This window comes from Notothenia rossii, assembly GCF_949606895.1.
Source record: "Notothenia rossii genome assembly, chromosome: 2".
In the NCBI taxonomy this organism is placed as follows: Eukaryota; Metazoa; Chordata; class Actinopteri; order Perciformes; family Nototheniidae; genus Notothenia; species Notothenia rossii.
Genome location: NC_136904.1, coordinates 86,247,811 through 86,263,846, shown reverse-complemented (window position 1 = coordinate 86,263,846; position 16,036 = coordinate 86,247,811). Strand labels below are relative to the sequence as shown.

Sequence of the window (16,036 nt, the reverse complement as noted above, 5' to 3'; positions counted from 1 at the left end):
TAAAAATAATTCTGAAAAGGTGGAGGTTCTTCCCCTTCTACAGCGGTAACAACATCCTAGTTTGAAATACCTCAAATGTAAGAGAGCAGTGACTCTTAATTTGAGAGGTATAAAGCGCGTCATCTAGTGGCCAGACCTTTAACCTCATTCATCTACATGAATGCTTGCTGTTTGTATGTTGTCTCCTCCTGAATGTTGTACGTCTCTTGTTGGTTTTTGTATTTTTGATGGCACCTTTAAAAAAGGAGTAGCTCTACTCATCTCATTGTATACCTGTATAATGACAAAGGATTCTACTCTATTAATTTGCATTATCCTCTTCATCTGGCATGTTTAAAACCACTGGCAAATCTACATTAAGAACACAGTCCTATCATGTATTACCCCTCATCTTTACATTTAAATACAAGGATTGTCATTTAAAAACATTATTTCTGGTAACAAGTGTTGGGAGATAACACTCAAAATATGAATTCCTATAAATTGTTATTGTACTACTGCCACAGCTAGTGAATTATCCAAGCTAACTTCACCAAATTCGATATTTGTTGCCAACGATCATTTTTTCTCTCATATTTTAGCTTGAATAATGCATGCATGCAGAACTACATTGTAAAACATTTTCAAGTTTTGAGGTAGAAAACAATATTGATAGGCTGTGATGCTTTGTCTATATGCACACAGTATCAAAACTTCATATTTTGCCTATGTAGGACCAGAGTTCATTCTTGAACCGTCACAATTGCGTGTGCTAACATTCATTTATTTCAAACAGCATCATTGTTTTAATGCACACCCATAAAATAGTAATCAGTGCTTATAGAGAATATATTCAATTACATTTCATTTTTTCCCCAGCTGGGACATTTTGACCATTCAATTGAACTAGCTTAATGACTTGAAATACATTCACACACCAAACAAAAAACTGATTTTGTGTGATGGGTCAAGTTAAAGGGCAAAAGAGAAAAAGAAGACCACTCTCTTTCACAAATGAAAAAATCAACAAATATGAGAAAGTAAGAATATGGCACATTGCTGCTTTGGGACTTCTTGCCCCTTATAAAGTGATATTTGTAGTGAACACAGCTGTACTAGTTTGTGTATCTGATGATGCAGAAGGACGTATGTTCTCAGAAAGGTGTAGCTTTAAAATAGTCCTCCAGGGGAATGAGTGATATGCCTCCGACCCAGTCCTGCAGCCAGACCTGGATCAGCTCCAGCTTCATGAAGAACCAATTGTGTCCCACTGGCCACTTTGCCATCACAGGATGTCTAAAAAATAAAGAGCCACACATGAAGATAGCAGCCAAAACGTGCACAATTGTGTTGTTTTCCCACATTTCAGGGCTGAATGTAGCCAACATGTATTTAGGATTACCTGAGTATCTGCCATTATTTAGCCCCTTTAACTGCATATGATGTGATCATATATTTATAAGGATGCACTTAAACTGTTCATCTTAAAAAATCATATTTAAACTTTAAAAATACATATATTTGACCTCGCTTAAGGAAGAAGCATACCGTTCAACATGACTCAATACTGCTGCTACTTTTTCTAAATGTTCACCAACAGAATTTTAGCAGCATTTTTGATTGTTCAGCACCATTCAAACATTTATCTTAATCCAAAGCGCAACTATGAGCAAAACAATAACATCTAAATACTTATCATAACAGATAAATAACAACTCTACCTTTAAATACTGGACATACAATGAAGACTCCATATGTCAAGGTTAAGGGACTGTATAGGATGTTCCTTATATTTTCTAGATATCCAATCCTGTTATTTTGGATAGTATTGGATTGGCCCATCCAAGTTACCTTGAGAACATTGCCTCCTTTGCAAACACAAGCTCCTCTGGTGCCACATCCACCATCTTGCCGGTTAGAGTGAGTCGAGCACATCTTGGATCTTCTGGATCATACACCATTTGCCTTGAGACACAGAACACCATGTTGTCATTAAAACACTCAATAGGGGTTATAGTTTTTCTGAGCCTCTTAGTGGCAACAGAACGGGCCAACAAAGCAGATACTAAAGCTCAATTTCCAATAGCTGTGTAAAGATCCTATCATTTATCCAATATCATTGATATAAATCATCTTTAGAATATGCATTTATTTAGAAAAAAAGCAGATATAAGTGTAACAAATTGTGTTAAATGAACAAATGACATCATATATTGATCACACAGGCTCATTAATCGGTTCAAGTTGTAACTATAATGTGGCAGGCTTTGTGATGTAGGCAAATATCCTATCATTTTCAGAATGGTAATATCTTATTGTGATGAACCTCAAACTGACATAAAGTCCTTACGGTACTTCTTCCTTTATCTGAAACTGAAATACCCTTTTTCTAGAATAAAACGTTTTAGGAACTTCATTATGTAAATGATGTGCTTTCTTTCCTAATTTGTTAATCAAATAACCACTCAACAAACCTTGAGGGCAGTTGGTATTTAAACAGGAACAAATTGTGTATAATGCCTACATTAGGGAAATAATTGGGAGTTAATGGGGACCCGCAAGTTAATTTCTGCCTTAGGAGGATTTAGCAAACTATTAGGTGTATTACTAAGTTGGGGCTTACCTGCAGAATTCTCCCTCAGCCTCTGAGAATGTGAGAGAAGCGAAGGGGTTACTTCTCAGGTCGGATACAGTGTTGTCCATCGGAGTAACGTAAAAATATACGACTCCAGTGCTGTTGTCCCCCGGTCCATCACTCACCGAGAAGATGTTCCCGAAGGGAAGACCTTTGATCTGTGCAAAACAGTAGGAGAGATTACCAATTCTAACACATTGCTTGAAAGCGATTCGAAAAAAATAATTGAGTACATTAGAGATTGGTTGGTGGTTACCAAGCTGTGGCTTCCAATGAGGTTCATGTCCTCATGATATGATAAACAAATGATTACTTTACATCGACCAAATATTTTTGGACCTTGAGCATGTCTTAACTTTGAGCACATACATTTCAATTATTTTTGGCCAAAATATTACTGAATGAATAAAGGGTTAAGTATTTCCCCACAGGAATTTCATAGACGGCCTTAAACAACATTTAAACTCAGTAAGAAATAGAACATGCTTAATCAAAATCAGAAACATTTTGTATACACAATTTAGAGTGACATGGACTCATATGACCCGAGTTGTAGTGGAAGAAGTACTCAGATCCTTTACTTAGTAACTCAATGTACAAACACTTAAACAAAGTATTCCTGTATTAATAGAATTGGAGGGATGAAACCCCTCTTTAAATGGTCACACATGCAGAGCACACAGCACACACAGTGACATTTGGCCTCTGCATTTAACCCATCCTGGTACCAGGAGTCTAGTACTAGGAGCAGTGGGCAGCTATTGTAAAGCGCCCGGGTTTACTGTAGCAACATTATGCATAATCATCTCTTTAGTATGTTAAAAGTATGGAGCCCCCTAGTTCCTGACAGTTTATGTTTTGTTCCATGCTATGTGCAAGATTTGAAAAATCCTCAGGGCTTTCTTCTCAATGTTATTGTTAGACAAGTTCAAACTGTATCATTGTCATGGGTACACATAGTGACCTTTCATAAATCACAGCATAGCTTTGCACAACTGAACTGCTCCAACAAAATCAGTCACATAACTAAAAACACATATAAGGTGTTTTAGGGCTTGAAATATATAACAATTCTTCATTATATTTTATATTTAACTTGCAGCTGGTAAAAGAAGAGCTAATACCAGGTTGTTAACATACTGCTTGGTTGATTTGAATGTTGCATTTAAACCTGAAAGTTACCACATATGTCATCCAAAAGTAGTCGAGTAAAATATTATATTGAGAAGTAGAAGTGATAATTACAATAGAAATACTCAAGAAAAGCTCTTCAAAATGTATCTGGGTATAATTGAGTACATGTATTTGCCCTCTACAACACGACCTCAGTACTTGCAAAGCTCTTGCTACAACACTCACTCTAACCTCACCCTTTATTTACCCTTTATTATAATAAACAGATAGTGATTAATGGTGTGAGATATAATCAACTAAGTAAGGGGGTGGGAATTAATAAGCATTTGCTTCCTCCTACTCCCTTTCGGACACATATGATTTATTATTATTATTAATATGAAGACTTTTTTTAGTTTTTTAGTTGAATATACAAATATTACCATGAATGTGGATAAATACTGTATTTAACAATACGGTATTCAGTTTTTCACATTTGTTATTTTTTAATCTGTTCGAAATAAAGACTGAAAATGAAAAAAAAATGGAACTCTTAAATAAGACTTGAGTTAGACCTGGGGTTACTTTCACAACAACAAAAAGTAAACAAAGTTAATAAAATTAGCTGCACCTTTACAAGCTGATAACACTTAAATTAATAAATGATTACAATCAAAACATATAATATTATTCTGAAATATGCCAATCTGGAAATTGAGAACTTTTACTTTTGGTACTTTAAGTAGCCTATCTTGAAGCTAATACTTTTGTACTTTTACTTAAATGAAACTTTGATCAGAATCAGAAACAGGTTTATTACCAGGTAGGTTGACATGTAGAAGGAATTTGATTTGATGTCATGGTGCATACTTAAAAGTAAAACAAAAATTAAAAACACAGATAGAGAACAAGAAAAATATTAAAAATAATTAAAAAAAATAGTCAAATATAACAGAAATGGAATGGAATACAATTGATTGCAGGACTTTCACCCATAACAGAGTATTCCTACACTCTGGTACTCAGTAGTCTACTTGAGTAAATGTGGCTATGGACCTCATTTACTTGTAAAACGTTTTCTACAACCCTAACTCTACTTTCACTTAAGTTTATTATAATAATAATAATAATGATGAAGACATAATATTGCTTAACTAAACGTAGTTTAAATACGGAAAAACATTGGTTAATTTAGCAATGACTTGAGACAACTCCCCTGTGTACCTTGTCCTGAGTCGAAATGGTGGCCAAATGACCCCAGTCGCTGTTGTGGGCTATATATCTGGCCGTCCTGGCCGTCTCCTGGTGCGGGGGAGGCCCGCTGCTGCTCCCGGCCTGCTGCACTTTCTCCAGCCGGTATGAGAACAGCCGAGAGGAGGACAGCTGAGCCACATTGTCGGTCTCCGGCTCGGCCAGCTCCCGGGGGCTCTCCAAGCCGTCTGCCAGGACGTTAGAGGCCGGGTAAGCCTGCTTCCACAGCCCGGCTCCGTCCACCAGCAGCGCCGGGGCGACCTCTTCCTCCGACAGGTCCGCTTCCTCCACCACGTCGTTGGAGGAGACGACCCAGGACACGGAGCTCCGCAGTGTGTAGCTGCGACTCAGACACAGGACGCTGGCCAACACCACCAGGGGAAAGTAAGGGACCCTCATACTAGTACCGAGATCTGACTATGGCCGCTCGTTTGTTTACAACTTCATGTGTGAGTCCTTTATACATCCATGGTGCTAGCTTTCGTAACTCAAGGATATTTCATAACAGAGAGCAGCTGTACAGCGACCCCTTCTGACAAACATGGGGAAGTACATTTAGAAGCAATACACTTTTTCAGAATGATAAAATAACTGACAACTGTCCAATTATTATCTGTATGCATTGGTGGATAAAGTAGCCCAGAGAAGAAACAATGCAATATTGTTGACAAAAATACTCTAGTTCAAGTATAAATCCTGCATTCAAATCCATACAATCCAAGTATTGGTATCAAAATATACTTTAAAATAACTTTTTCAGAGTAATGGCCTATTTCAGAATCATATATTTAATTACTGGGTTATGTTCAATTATGTCATAATGTGTTCATTGTAGCTGGTAATGGTGGCACTTATTGTAAGTATTTTTTATACTGCTGCTGATATGATGTTATGATATTATGATATAATGTGGAGTTATTTATAATATTTATTTATCAGTTGATTTATATTTGGTATTAGCTTATGAACATGCAGTAAAAAAAAATGCCTGAAAATTGTAGTTAGTACAAGAATTCATGTACTTAATTACATTTCAACACTGTCCATTTGTTTTAGGCTCAAATCCAGCTTGGCCAATGTTTCGATCATTTTAGTGATGTTTAATTTATGCAATACTGACTTAACAGTTGAATAAAATTCTGCAATAATAAATCATCTGTGCCACACTCAAAGTAATCAATCCGTATAACAGTCTGCTTTAGTGTTGGATTAATAAATACATTACGTCTTTACCTACTGTACATTTTCTCTCAATATTATTATTTATACTATGCTTGCATTTAAATACACTTAATTATAAATCTTGCTTCAGCACTAGTATTATAATTAATTTTCTTTGTTGTATATAATAGTTCATATATTTGTACATATTTATTATTTGTATTTGTTCCATCATGTTGTTGATTAAATCATACATTTTCTTTGTCTTTTTATCTGTTTTACTTTAAGTTAAATATATGTAGTACAGTATATATACATTCTGAAATGGGAGTAACTGTAATGTAACTCCAATATTTCAGATTTTGATATATTTATTTATGACTTTGCTAATTACCTTTTTTATACTCAATATCTACTGGATTTCAGGGAGGAATATTTTTACTCCACTACTTTTATTTCATATATATGGTTACTATAATTTTCAGATTAAGCTTTAACATTCAAAACCCAACATTAGCCTCTTGGTTAACTAGTGATTCCTAATATGAGGATCAAAGATAAATCTGAGGAGTAACATCATCTAAGGAGTCGAAAAAGACATGTTACATAATTAGCAATGACGTAATTATTTAGGAATTATTTCATAATAAACCGTTCACAGCCTACAGTATGTCCCCAATACAACACAATGGTTCCTAAGTAATAATTAACTTTAGCACCCATTAATCCTACCGATCAGTAAAATGATTTCCAACTTGACCAGTTTAGTCATTAACATCCAATGACTTTAACTAACGGAGTGAATATTAGTTTGCTGAGGCTGCTTTTAGTTAAGACCTGGATCTGGTTTGCAGAAGTGGATGTCCCATGATAAAGCTTAGTAGTAGATTTGTGCCAAGTTAACACAAAGTCAAAAGCTGGATCGAGAACTTTAATCAACAACTCAAGGTCTTAAGGAAAAACAATAACCACCACCAACCCCCCACATAAACTCTCATGTTGTGTTAACTCTGCTTTACTTCAGTGACAAATTACACACAAAAAGGGAGCATTAGTATCTTAAATTATTTAATGTAAACTGTTAACATGCCGAATCACATACAACATCATTAAGAAATACAATTTATGGTGATGTGCTTGTTGTGGAGACTGACTATATTACATTTCAATAAATTCTCTGTCTTAATTTAACATTAACACTTAACAAATGAACACAAGACACACACACACACAAACACAATGGCCTGAATAGAAATGAATCTTTCTGACAGACTAAACAGATATACAACATAACAATATTTCTGTTTCCCTCTCACTCCATGGACTTGTCACTCCAGGCCATTGATTTTCTTTTCGCCAGCTCCATCCAGGACGGCTGCCCGCCCCCAAACTGCAGCGCAGATGGCAAAGGAGGTGACGATGAGGGCGATGAAGATGTCACCGCTGTTTTCCGTGGCCATTTTTCCTCACGAGGTCTGTCAGGAATTTTTGCCGGACTTGACTCTGAAAGGAAAAACTTGTCACACTGCTGCTCATGGATTTACTTAATACTCCCATAAGTATTACTGCAATTGTAATTACATTGTGTCAACACACCTGCCAGTTTTACCCCTTGTTTTCCCTCCTGTTTGATGTCTTTGCTTAGAGGCGTGGTTTTCACTGAGGCAGGGGATTCACCTGATGTCTGCTCCTCTGTTTGAGCTTTCTTCAATTCCACCTGAGGAAAACAGTGAGTTAGACCACCTGCTCTGAATGACCTATCAGTCTAAAACAGGAGGAGTTAAACAAGTAGTAAGAAGTGATATTTAAAATAGTATTTTTTGTCAAGATATCCAATGAAAAGACCAAAACCAACATCCTTCTAACAAACAATACATCTTGTAACACTGCAGCATAAGGCAATTGTTACCTTAAAACTGTTGAAACACATAAATGAGCAACAACATTGCAGTGGCTGACATATTCCCTAATTAGGATGAACACTGTAGTTAAGTCAAACACAAACAATGTCCTACAATGGGAATACTCTCTGCAGTTGCACTATTTACTTCCATTTGAGTAATGTTGCTAAAAACTACAGCTGTTTAAGGAGGTTACTTAACCTTTTTTAAATCACACAACTGTATTGGTGACCCCATTTTTAAGATGAACATCGTTGAGTGAACAAAAGGCTTTAAGTCTAAGCGCATTTGCGTACTAAGCGACTTTGATTACCTAGGAAAGCAATATATTAATTACCTTTATTATTTTAACACTTGAATCGAGGTGGGAGATTATTAATAGAAAGATTATCACACTCTTGGTTTTTGATTGTTCATGGGATTTGTTGAGTATAATACAAAAGATTATCTTTAGCAGTATGAAAGGCAGCTACAAAGAAGTACCACAAACCCCCTTGGTTCCAGGTGGAGTGGTCCACTCTGCCCGTTTCTCCAAAAATGCAGCCTTCTCGCTCACTGCCCCGGCCCACACTGCCCGTCTTCCTGACTGCGATGGACCCTCCTTCTCCTGCACGGTGGTCTCTTTTTCCCCTTTTCCCAAGGCAGAAACCGGAGGCGAGGCTGAAGCCGATGTAGAAACTGAGGTTGATTTGAGCTGGTTGGCAGCATTAAGACCTCGATTGCTCCAGGAAGGTTGCCCCTGAACGGAGGAAAGGTAAGATTGTGCGAGGGACTGTGTGACGTTCCCCTGTGTTAACTGAGAGGATGTGTCTGTTTGTGCAGAGGAGTGTAAAGGAGACTGGGCTGTTCTGGTCTGCACAGCAGGATGAGACGCTGACTGAGGTTCACTGGTTTGTTTGGCTGTTAGTGGATCTGTACAGGTGTTGGACTGAACAGGAGATATCTTCTGTTGTGCTGAAATCAGTGACGGTTTCCCAGTCTGTGCGTCACTTCCTCTTCTCCCTGTTTCCTCCTCAGTTGGAGGTTGGTTTGCAGCCTCGAGTGGTGTTGTGCTTTGTTGTATTTTTACAGTCAGTGTCTGTGCTTGTGTTCCACTCTGCACCTCTGTCTGAGCTTGAGGTCCAGGCGCTGTCTGCCCGCCTGTAAAATCCCTGGGAAATCTGTTGGTAAAAAGCTGCTGGATGCTCCTGGTCTTCTCCATTGCCAAGCTCATCCAGGACACCTCAGATGAGGCCGTTGGGGGGGCGGGCTGCGGCTCCTGGGGCGCAGGGACGACAGCTTCAACTTCTTTTAGATTTGACGAGGTTGTCTGGATTTCCGTCGCCACGATGCAAGTATTACCGGTAGAGGGAGGGTTGTTCTTCAGTGGAAAAGTGAAGCCAGAGAAGGCTGGATCTGAAGAGTGACACAGTTCAGTTAAACACACTGGCTGGCTGCACTATTAAAGTTAGAGTGGCCTTTTAATAAGTACAAAGGTCTATTGTCATCAGTGCAAATCTTATCACTCTAGTGTGATTATTTACTATGTGTGCACTGTCTTACCTTATATGGAACGGAAAAAGGATCGCACAGTATGCAATAAGACAGGATCTATTTTGTGTGTGTGTGTGTGTGTGTGTGTGTGTGTGTGTGTGTGTGTGTGTGTGTGTGTGTGTGTGTGTGTGTGTGTGTGTGTGTGTGTGTGTGTGTGTGTGTGTGTGTGTGTGTGTGTGTGTGTGTGTGTGTGTGTGTGTGTGTGTGTGTGTGAACCTAAGCTTAAACATCGTCTACGTGGTAAACTGGGGACTCACCTGATGGTCGTAGGTCTCTTATTTCTGGTCTTTTAGGTCTGTCAACCTGCTCCTCACACACTGGTGGAGTGTTGGAAGAGGCGTCAGACTGAATTTTCCTGGAGCGCAGTTTAACCCCAAACGCCATCTTTCCCTCATCATCCTCCACCTCCCTTGCTTCCAGCGCCTCCTCCTCCACCACCTCCTGGCTGCTCTCAACTTCCTCCACTTTGACAGCGCCTGTAACTGTGGTCACATTTGTATTAGATGGTGTCACTGATTCCACCTTTTTGAGACTGTCCCCCCTCTCCCATGGAAGAACTGGGCTTTTGTGTACACCTGCTTCCTGTCTAAGTCTTCCCACAGCCCCTTTAAATTCTTCCTTTTCCTTCATGCTTGAAAATAATTTATCCTCAGCTCTAACGCCTTTCTTCTGGTGGGCTTCGGTGTTTTCCACAAAACTGCCTGACCGGGGTCTCTCTCCACCACGGTTTTTGGCGGTGGTGATGGAGAAGTGGAAGGAGCCGGATCCTGGGGTGGGTCTCTTTATTCCTCTTGTGATTTGTGGCTCACTTTGAAGCTGCTGTTGAACTGTGGGGTGCTGGTCAGATATAATCGTATCTCTCTTGTCATGGGACAGTAATTGTATATCTAAGTCCTCTCTGCTGTCCCTCCGTTCTGACTGTATGAAGGACGAGTGTGGCCGTTCGCTAGGCTTCACATCCGCTGATCTGTTGGGTTTCACTCTGAGTACCTGGGAGGGTACGAAGGGCAATTTCCGGGGAAGCTCCTTTGGGGAAATCGTCGGGCTGGATGGTTTGGATGCTGCCTCCGATGGTGCGACCTCTGGGGATTTTGAAGGAAGAAGCTGGGATGTAATGGGAATGACGTCCTCTCCTTTTTCCAATGTCACCTCGGCTTCAGTTATTATGAGCTGCTGTGATTCTTCTCTCACAGACTCAGGGTGGTTGATGTGGTTCAGGGAGAGTAAGTGGGAGTCATTCTGCAAAACATGACATAGAAAGAGTATAAGGAAAATGCATGAAGTGTGTTTCTCTTCTGGTGATAAAATGTTGACTCACTGAAGGGAGGGTCTTCTTGGTGCTGGCTCTCTGCTTCCTGGGCTTGATGGACATGCGGTGGCGGGCAGCAGAGGTGTCCAGGCACGGGGTGAACTGGACTGGAGAGCTGAAGTCTAACGGGGTCTCAACCACAGAAGGAGAGGAAGTGGGGGAGACAGAAGGAGGAAGAGGGAGGGAGGGAGTCAGGAGCACTGATTTGATTAGTGAAGTTTTGGGGATGGGGGAGAGCGGACGAGAGGATGGCTGAGATGCAGTCTGAAAAGAAAGAATAATCATAATATAACACTTCAACAAAAGAGGAAACAGAACATGTATTATTGTTTTTATTTTAACAGGATTTCTAATTTATTCCATTTACTTGTAAATTCCACCAATCTGTGCATGTCCTACTTCCCTGACTTTACATTTTACGCTCGATTCTACATGAACTGTACCAACTAGAGCTACTAAAAACACAGCAAAGAGCAACACTGTTACACTGTTTCAAAATGTTCATAGTCTCTCTGGGTTATTTTCAGTCTATCCCACTTGGTCCTGCTGCTGTAAGTACTCACTAGATTCATCTCTGTCTAAAAATAGTCCCCAAAAAATGCAATACTTAGCAATGTAAGCAATGCTAAAACACCGCAGTGCACAGCTGTTTAGGGATTACCGTGCATAAAACTATATGCGGGCTATTTTCTAAGATTTGCACCGTAAAACATGAGCTTGGTTTGGGCAGAATATATTAAGAGTCGAACTAAAGCATTGTTGGTTTTGGCTTTTTTAATGTTTTTTCTTGATTTATCTTCTAACCTTTATTTTAAACTAAACTCAATCTCAGACTTAAATCCACAAGAATTTAGGATTGGAACATTTCACAATTCCACACAAAGAAACAAACATACACACAAGTGCTGCATTTACTGCATTGCTTAGCGGCCATCAGCATTACTGTATGTTGGCATTAATGTTTTGTTACAAAGTGAAAAGATGATACTTGATCTAAAATAGTTGGTGAAACGTAAATAGCAGCAAAGTCTGATTGATCATTCTGCTCAGGAGTATTTCTCAAAATCCTAAAATAAAAAAGGTATCTTGAAATTGAGCCAAATATGTCCATTACAGTTTATCAAAATCCAAGGAGATGTTTTTCAGTTCAAAGGATAAACCGTTTAATATAATGTGAAACAGCTGAAAGCAGGAAATCTCCATATTCAAGAGTCTGAAATGAAATCTCCTGCACTTTTGGCATTCAAATACACAAATTATCAAAATGTTGTTTGTAGCTCTTTTCCCAAATACTATTAAACTGAATTGTCTCTGATTAAATAAGCAGATACCTGGCCATGTGTCCCTTTTGTGGGAGAATGAGTCACCTTGCAGGGGGCTCCTGAGGTCTCAGAGGGGCTGTGGGGAACACTTTCATCCTCTGAGCGGCTTCCCACATCCTCTGGACGTCTGACTGGCATAACCAGAGGCGGCGGACCCAAATGCATCTTCTGCTGCTGAAGCTTCAACTGTGATACCAGAGGAACAGGTGCTTTTTTTTAAAAAAACTGGTAAAAGATGGTAAAGATCCCCAAAAATGTTCCTATAGTCAAATGCTGTACCTGCAGAGCTTTGATCTTGCTGTGGACGTTTTCCTGCGACAAGACCCTGGCTGGCTCAGCATCTGTCAGGACGTCATCAGCCAGGAAGATGCTGTCATGGGACAATGCCCGAAATCCCATGATGCCCTCAGAGAACCTGTGGCAGCAAGAGGGGAAGAACAGAAGAAGAACAGAGGCATGGAGTCAGGACCGGTAGCTGAGAAGTAGAAATTGACACCATCTTGTAGACACTCACGCCAAATCTTCATCAGACCCGAGTCCCTTTCCTGCAGTGATGTCGCTGGAGGACTGGCTGAGCTTGGCCTCGGCCTCCCCCCCTCCTCTTTTACTTTTCCCGAACAGACGAGTTTTCAGAGACTTGAGTTTGGACTTTTTACGCCCTGATTGGGATGAAGACAGATCCAGGTCAAACTCACACACATGCAGAGCTCACGAGGTGTTCTCCTCTCTACACCTTTTATAGTCTCTTTTTTAATTGCTACATCAGCTGCATGTCATTGAGTGTAAATGGTCCTCGGATTGTGACAGTCGTGTGCAGGGGCGGACTGGCCATCTGTAGAATCTGGAGAATCACAGAACGGCCGGTCGTCATGGGCAGTTGACGGCCAGCTCGGCTCGCTCACGGCCGGCACCGCCCCTGTGTGTGCCGGCCGTGAGCGTATATAATAAATAAGAAAAGCAAGTATTGCAAAAATCAAGTACCGTAACTAATAATACATATAGAGGAGACGACAAATATATTAAGAGTATGAAAATATACTGTAAAAATGCGTACAATATATCTGAATTCATTAGAAAAAGCTGTGCAACATTTTATAAGTGGTATTTTTGTGCAGAAATGTGCGAAGTTCTCCGAGGCAGTTGCAAAGGAATGAATAGAAGAACATACAGAGATATATAAATATAAAGATATGCAATAATGTAACACATCCCACTCTTTTGTAAAAATGCATGACAGATGATCTTACCTGGAATATCCTCAGTGCTTTCTTCTGTTTCTCCAGAGAAATACTCCATCTGTCTGATCACTGAAATCAGAGACGACAGGAATAAAGAGTCAGAAAATGGGAAGAAACCAGGACAACAAAAACCTCAGGCTAACACTTTCTAGAAGCCGTTGTCACATGCTGGAGGGCAAGTCGTGGTGTGAATACTCCAGTGCTCCCTGGCTCTTAATGCACTCGTGTGACAGCCTGAAGGAGAGAGTCTGGACTCGCGGTTCAAAGGTTTATTGGTATTATCAGGAACCTTTACTGTAGCTAGGTGGGGCGAGCTGAGCAGCCTTTATAGTCTACAATAAGTCATAAAAGAAGCTTTGATCGGAGGAACAATGTAATTACAAGTCCTTAAAATGCAGTTACATGAAGAAAAAACATCCTATGTAAGTTAAAGAGCAAGTATAGGATTTGAATTACAATAGTACATATCACTCATAAAGCAATGCAGCCTGCATAATGTTTTGTAGACAAAGCAAACACTGCCATCTCTCACTCAGACAGTGTCACTTGTATGACTGACAAACATACATATTGGGTTTATGTGTTACTCAGTGCAAGGTGCTTGCTTTTTCTTCATTCCACAGACTTTGTTTCGCACCCTGCTCCGCCACTAGTGTGCCATTTGAGTCCCACTGTTCTCTGTGTTGCCGAGGAACTGCTAACAGAGTGATCCTGTAGAGCATGTTCGCTTGATAAGACAAGATGTGGCAGGTTATGAGTAAACATGCAAAGTCCACACTTCCTCTCTCCTACCACCTGCTCTCACAATACAAGCACGCCCTATTGAAAGGGATGTAAGCTGCAAAAAAAGTTGCGTGTGACTTACATAACATGTGAACCTCTTGTCCTATAAATACAACTTGAGTGTGTTTTTGATGGTGCTCATGAATCATACCTCAGACTTTTATCAAGATACAGCCCCAACAGAAACAACGGATAATCCAGTGGATTATTGACATGGCACAGAGATCCTTGTGAGATTTCACAGCACCATAATCCACAGCTTAATCATAAACGCCCCATGCCAGGTACTCACATTCACAAGGGAAAGCACTTCTCTATTCAAGGGTAAAACACACATTCCCACATCATTAAGCTAAAGGAAAAATAACTTACCCAGCGTTTTACAGCAGCACCTCTGCTTCTCTTCCTCCTCTCTGGGCAGAGTTGTCCTGTCGTCTTTGTCCCTGTCCTAATGTTTAAACCTCAGGCTGGAGACGTCCCCCATCTGCAGACGGAGGGAGATGCGGAGTGAAGGGAGCGAGGGAAGGAGAAAGGACAAGCAGAAAAGAAAGGCAGAGAGAGAGAAGGACACTCCATGACAGGGTAAGCAAATGCACAAAGAGAAAAGAGGACAGAAGAGAATAAGAGAGGCCGAGCGAGAGGGGGAGAGAGAGGGATACTCTATTACATTAGTGGCACACTGTGGCCCTCTGCGCTAAGCTCCTTATAAAACGCTAACCTGATTTTAGGCCCAGAAATGAGAGTAGAGGGAAAAAATAATAAAGCTCCAGTAGGAAAGAGGACAGGCATACAGGAATTACGGCTCAGAGGACTGTTTACATATTACACCGGGCTGCTTGCCCCCCTGGGCCACCACAGAGACGAGCCTGTGTGTGTGTGTGTGTGTGTGTGTGTGTGTGTGTGTGTGTGTGTGTGTGTGTGTGTGTGTGTGTGTGTGTGTGTGTGTGTGTGTGTGTGTGTGTGTGTGTGTGTGTGTGTGTGTGTGTGTGTGTGTGTGTGTGTGTGTGTGTGTGTGTGTGCGCATCAAAATAGTTAAACATTCAAATAAATACCAACCAGGAATGAGCCATCTCTTAACCCTGGAGAGATGCAGATTTTTCATTCAAACACACCAAACATTAAATAATATTTTTGTCATATTGTACATAGAGATACTGTATGTGTGTTTTTATATTGGATGTCAACACACAATAGGAGATTTGCAAATGCATTATATTGATGTGTGTTGCATGTTAATAATAATACATGTATTATATCAAGTGCTTTTACAGATGCTCAAAAACACTTAACATAAAATAAAAGTCAAATAAAAATCAAGCTAATAAAACTACATTTAACACGGGAACACACACAATAGAAGCCAGTCCAAACAGGTGAATACTGGTCAGTGATTTGAAGGAGGGGCAGGTCGGTGCAGATGTTTCCATTATGTATTTTTATTGCTACCAATTTATTGATTTATATTACCCTACATGTCCTCTGTTCAAAATACAAATCCCTTTATTATTTTAGATACAGTATAAGGACTTCAGATCAAAATGAGCTATTAGCTATAATCTGGCATGTATCAGAGATGTATGTATTTGTATGCATGGTCCTTGTTCAACAAAAGAAAGGCATAATAATAATTTAAAAAAGAAACATACCTTTATGTATGCCCTAAATCCAAAAAGCATAATACTCCAAGGAAAAATGATACGTAAAGATGGGTCTTCACTGCCTCGTTAAATCCGAAAATAACCTTTAAAAGAAATGTCCCTTTCTTTAAAAGAGACCAAGATATCTCGCACACACACCGTTTCCTCACATGA

At 39.9% G+C, this 16,036-nt stretch overlaps 2 protein-coding genes across 4 annotated transcripts; both read right to left on the bottom strand.

The window, feature by feature from the left end:
* Positions 1-742: 742 nt before the first annotated feature.
* creg2 (cellular repressor of E1A-stimulated genes 2) lies at positions 743-5,478 on the bottom strand. The gene is made up of 4 exons (XM_079665318.1): positions 4,952-5,478; positions 2,603-2,772; positions 1,831-1,944; positions 743-1,275 (listed from the first exon to the last, which is right to left on the bottom strand). The coding sequence occupies exons 1-4, from the start codon at positions 5,375-5,377 to the stop codon at positions 1,134-1,136; spliced, it is 852 nt and encodes a 283-aa protein (XP_079521444.1). The 5' UTR covers positions 5,378-5,478; the 3' UTR covers positions 743-1,133.
* Positions 5,479-7,194: 1,716 nt separating this feature from the next.
* On the bottom strand, positions 7,195-15,258 carry cracdla (cracd like a). Of its 3 annotated transcripts, XM_079665307.1 has the most exons (10): positions 14,598-15,258; positions 13,452-13,511; positions 12,719-12,863; positions 12,484-12,619; positions 12,214-12,390; positions 10,892-11,146; positions 9,831-10,812; positions 8,531-9,435; positions 7,736-7,856; positions 7,195-7,642 (listed from the first exon to the last, which is right to left on the bottom strand). In XM_079665307.1, exons 2-10 carry the CDS (start codon positions 13,498-13,500, stop codon positions 7,452-7,454), a joined length of 2,961 nt encoding a protein of 986 aa, XP_079521433.1. In that variant the 5' UTR covers positions 13,501-13,511; positions 14,598-15,258; the 3' UTR covers positions 7,195-7,451. The 3 variants fall into 3 exon arrangements, with proteins under 3 accessions (XP_079521433.1, XP_079521432.1, XP_079521434.1); XM_079665306.1 differs by lacking the exon at positions 14,598-15,258 and having other exon boundaries at positions 13,452-14,553; XM_079665308.1 differs by lacking the exon at positions 14,598-15,258 and having other exon boundaries at positions 12,250-12,390; positions 13,452-14,553.
* Between the last annotated feature and the right edge of the window lie 778 nt (positions 15,259-16,036).

Excerpts from the sequence above, each read along its gene's own strand:
- creg2 (XM_079665318.1), bottom strand. The coding sequence starts at position 5,377 with ATGAGGGTCCCTTACTTTCCCCTGGTGGTGTTGGCCAGCGTCCTGTGT. Across the intron at positions 2,773-4,951 it reads CCATTTCGACTCAGGACAAG|ATCAAAGGTCTTCCCTTCGG; the intron begins GTACACAGGGGA and ends TGTTTTGCACAG. Across the intron at positions 1,276-1,830 it reads AAGGAGGCAATGTTCTCAAG|ACATCCTGTGATGGCAAAGT; the intron begins GTAACTTGGATG and ends TTTATTTTTTAG.
- cracdla (XM_079665307.1), bottom strand. The coding sequence starts at position 13,500 with ATGGAGTATTTCTCTGGAGAAACAGAAGAAAGCACTGAGGATATTCCA. Across the intron at positions 12,864-13,451 it reads AAGCACTGAGGATATTCCAG|GGCGTAAAAAGTCCAAACTC; the intron begins GTAAGATCATCT and ends CATCCCAATCAG. Across the intron at positions 7,857-8,530 it reads CTCCACCTGGAACCAAGGGG|GTGGAATTGAAGAAAGCTCA; the intron begins GTTTGTGGTACT and ends TGTTTTCCTCAG.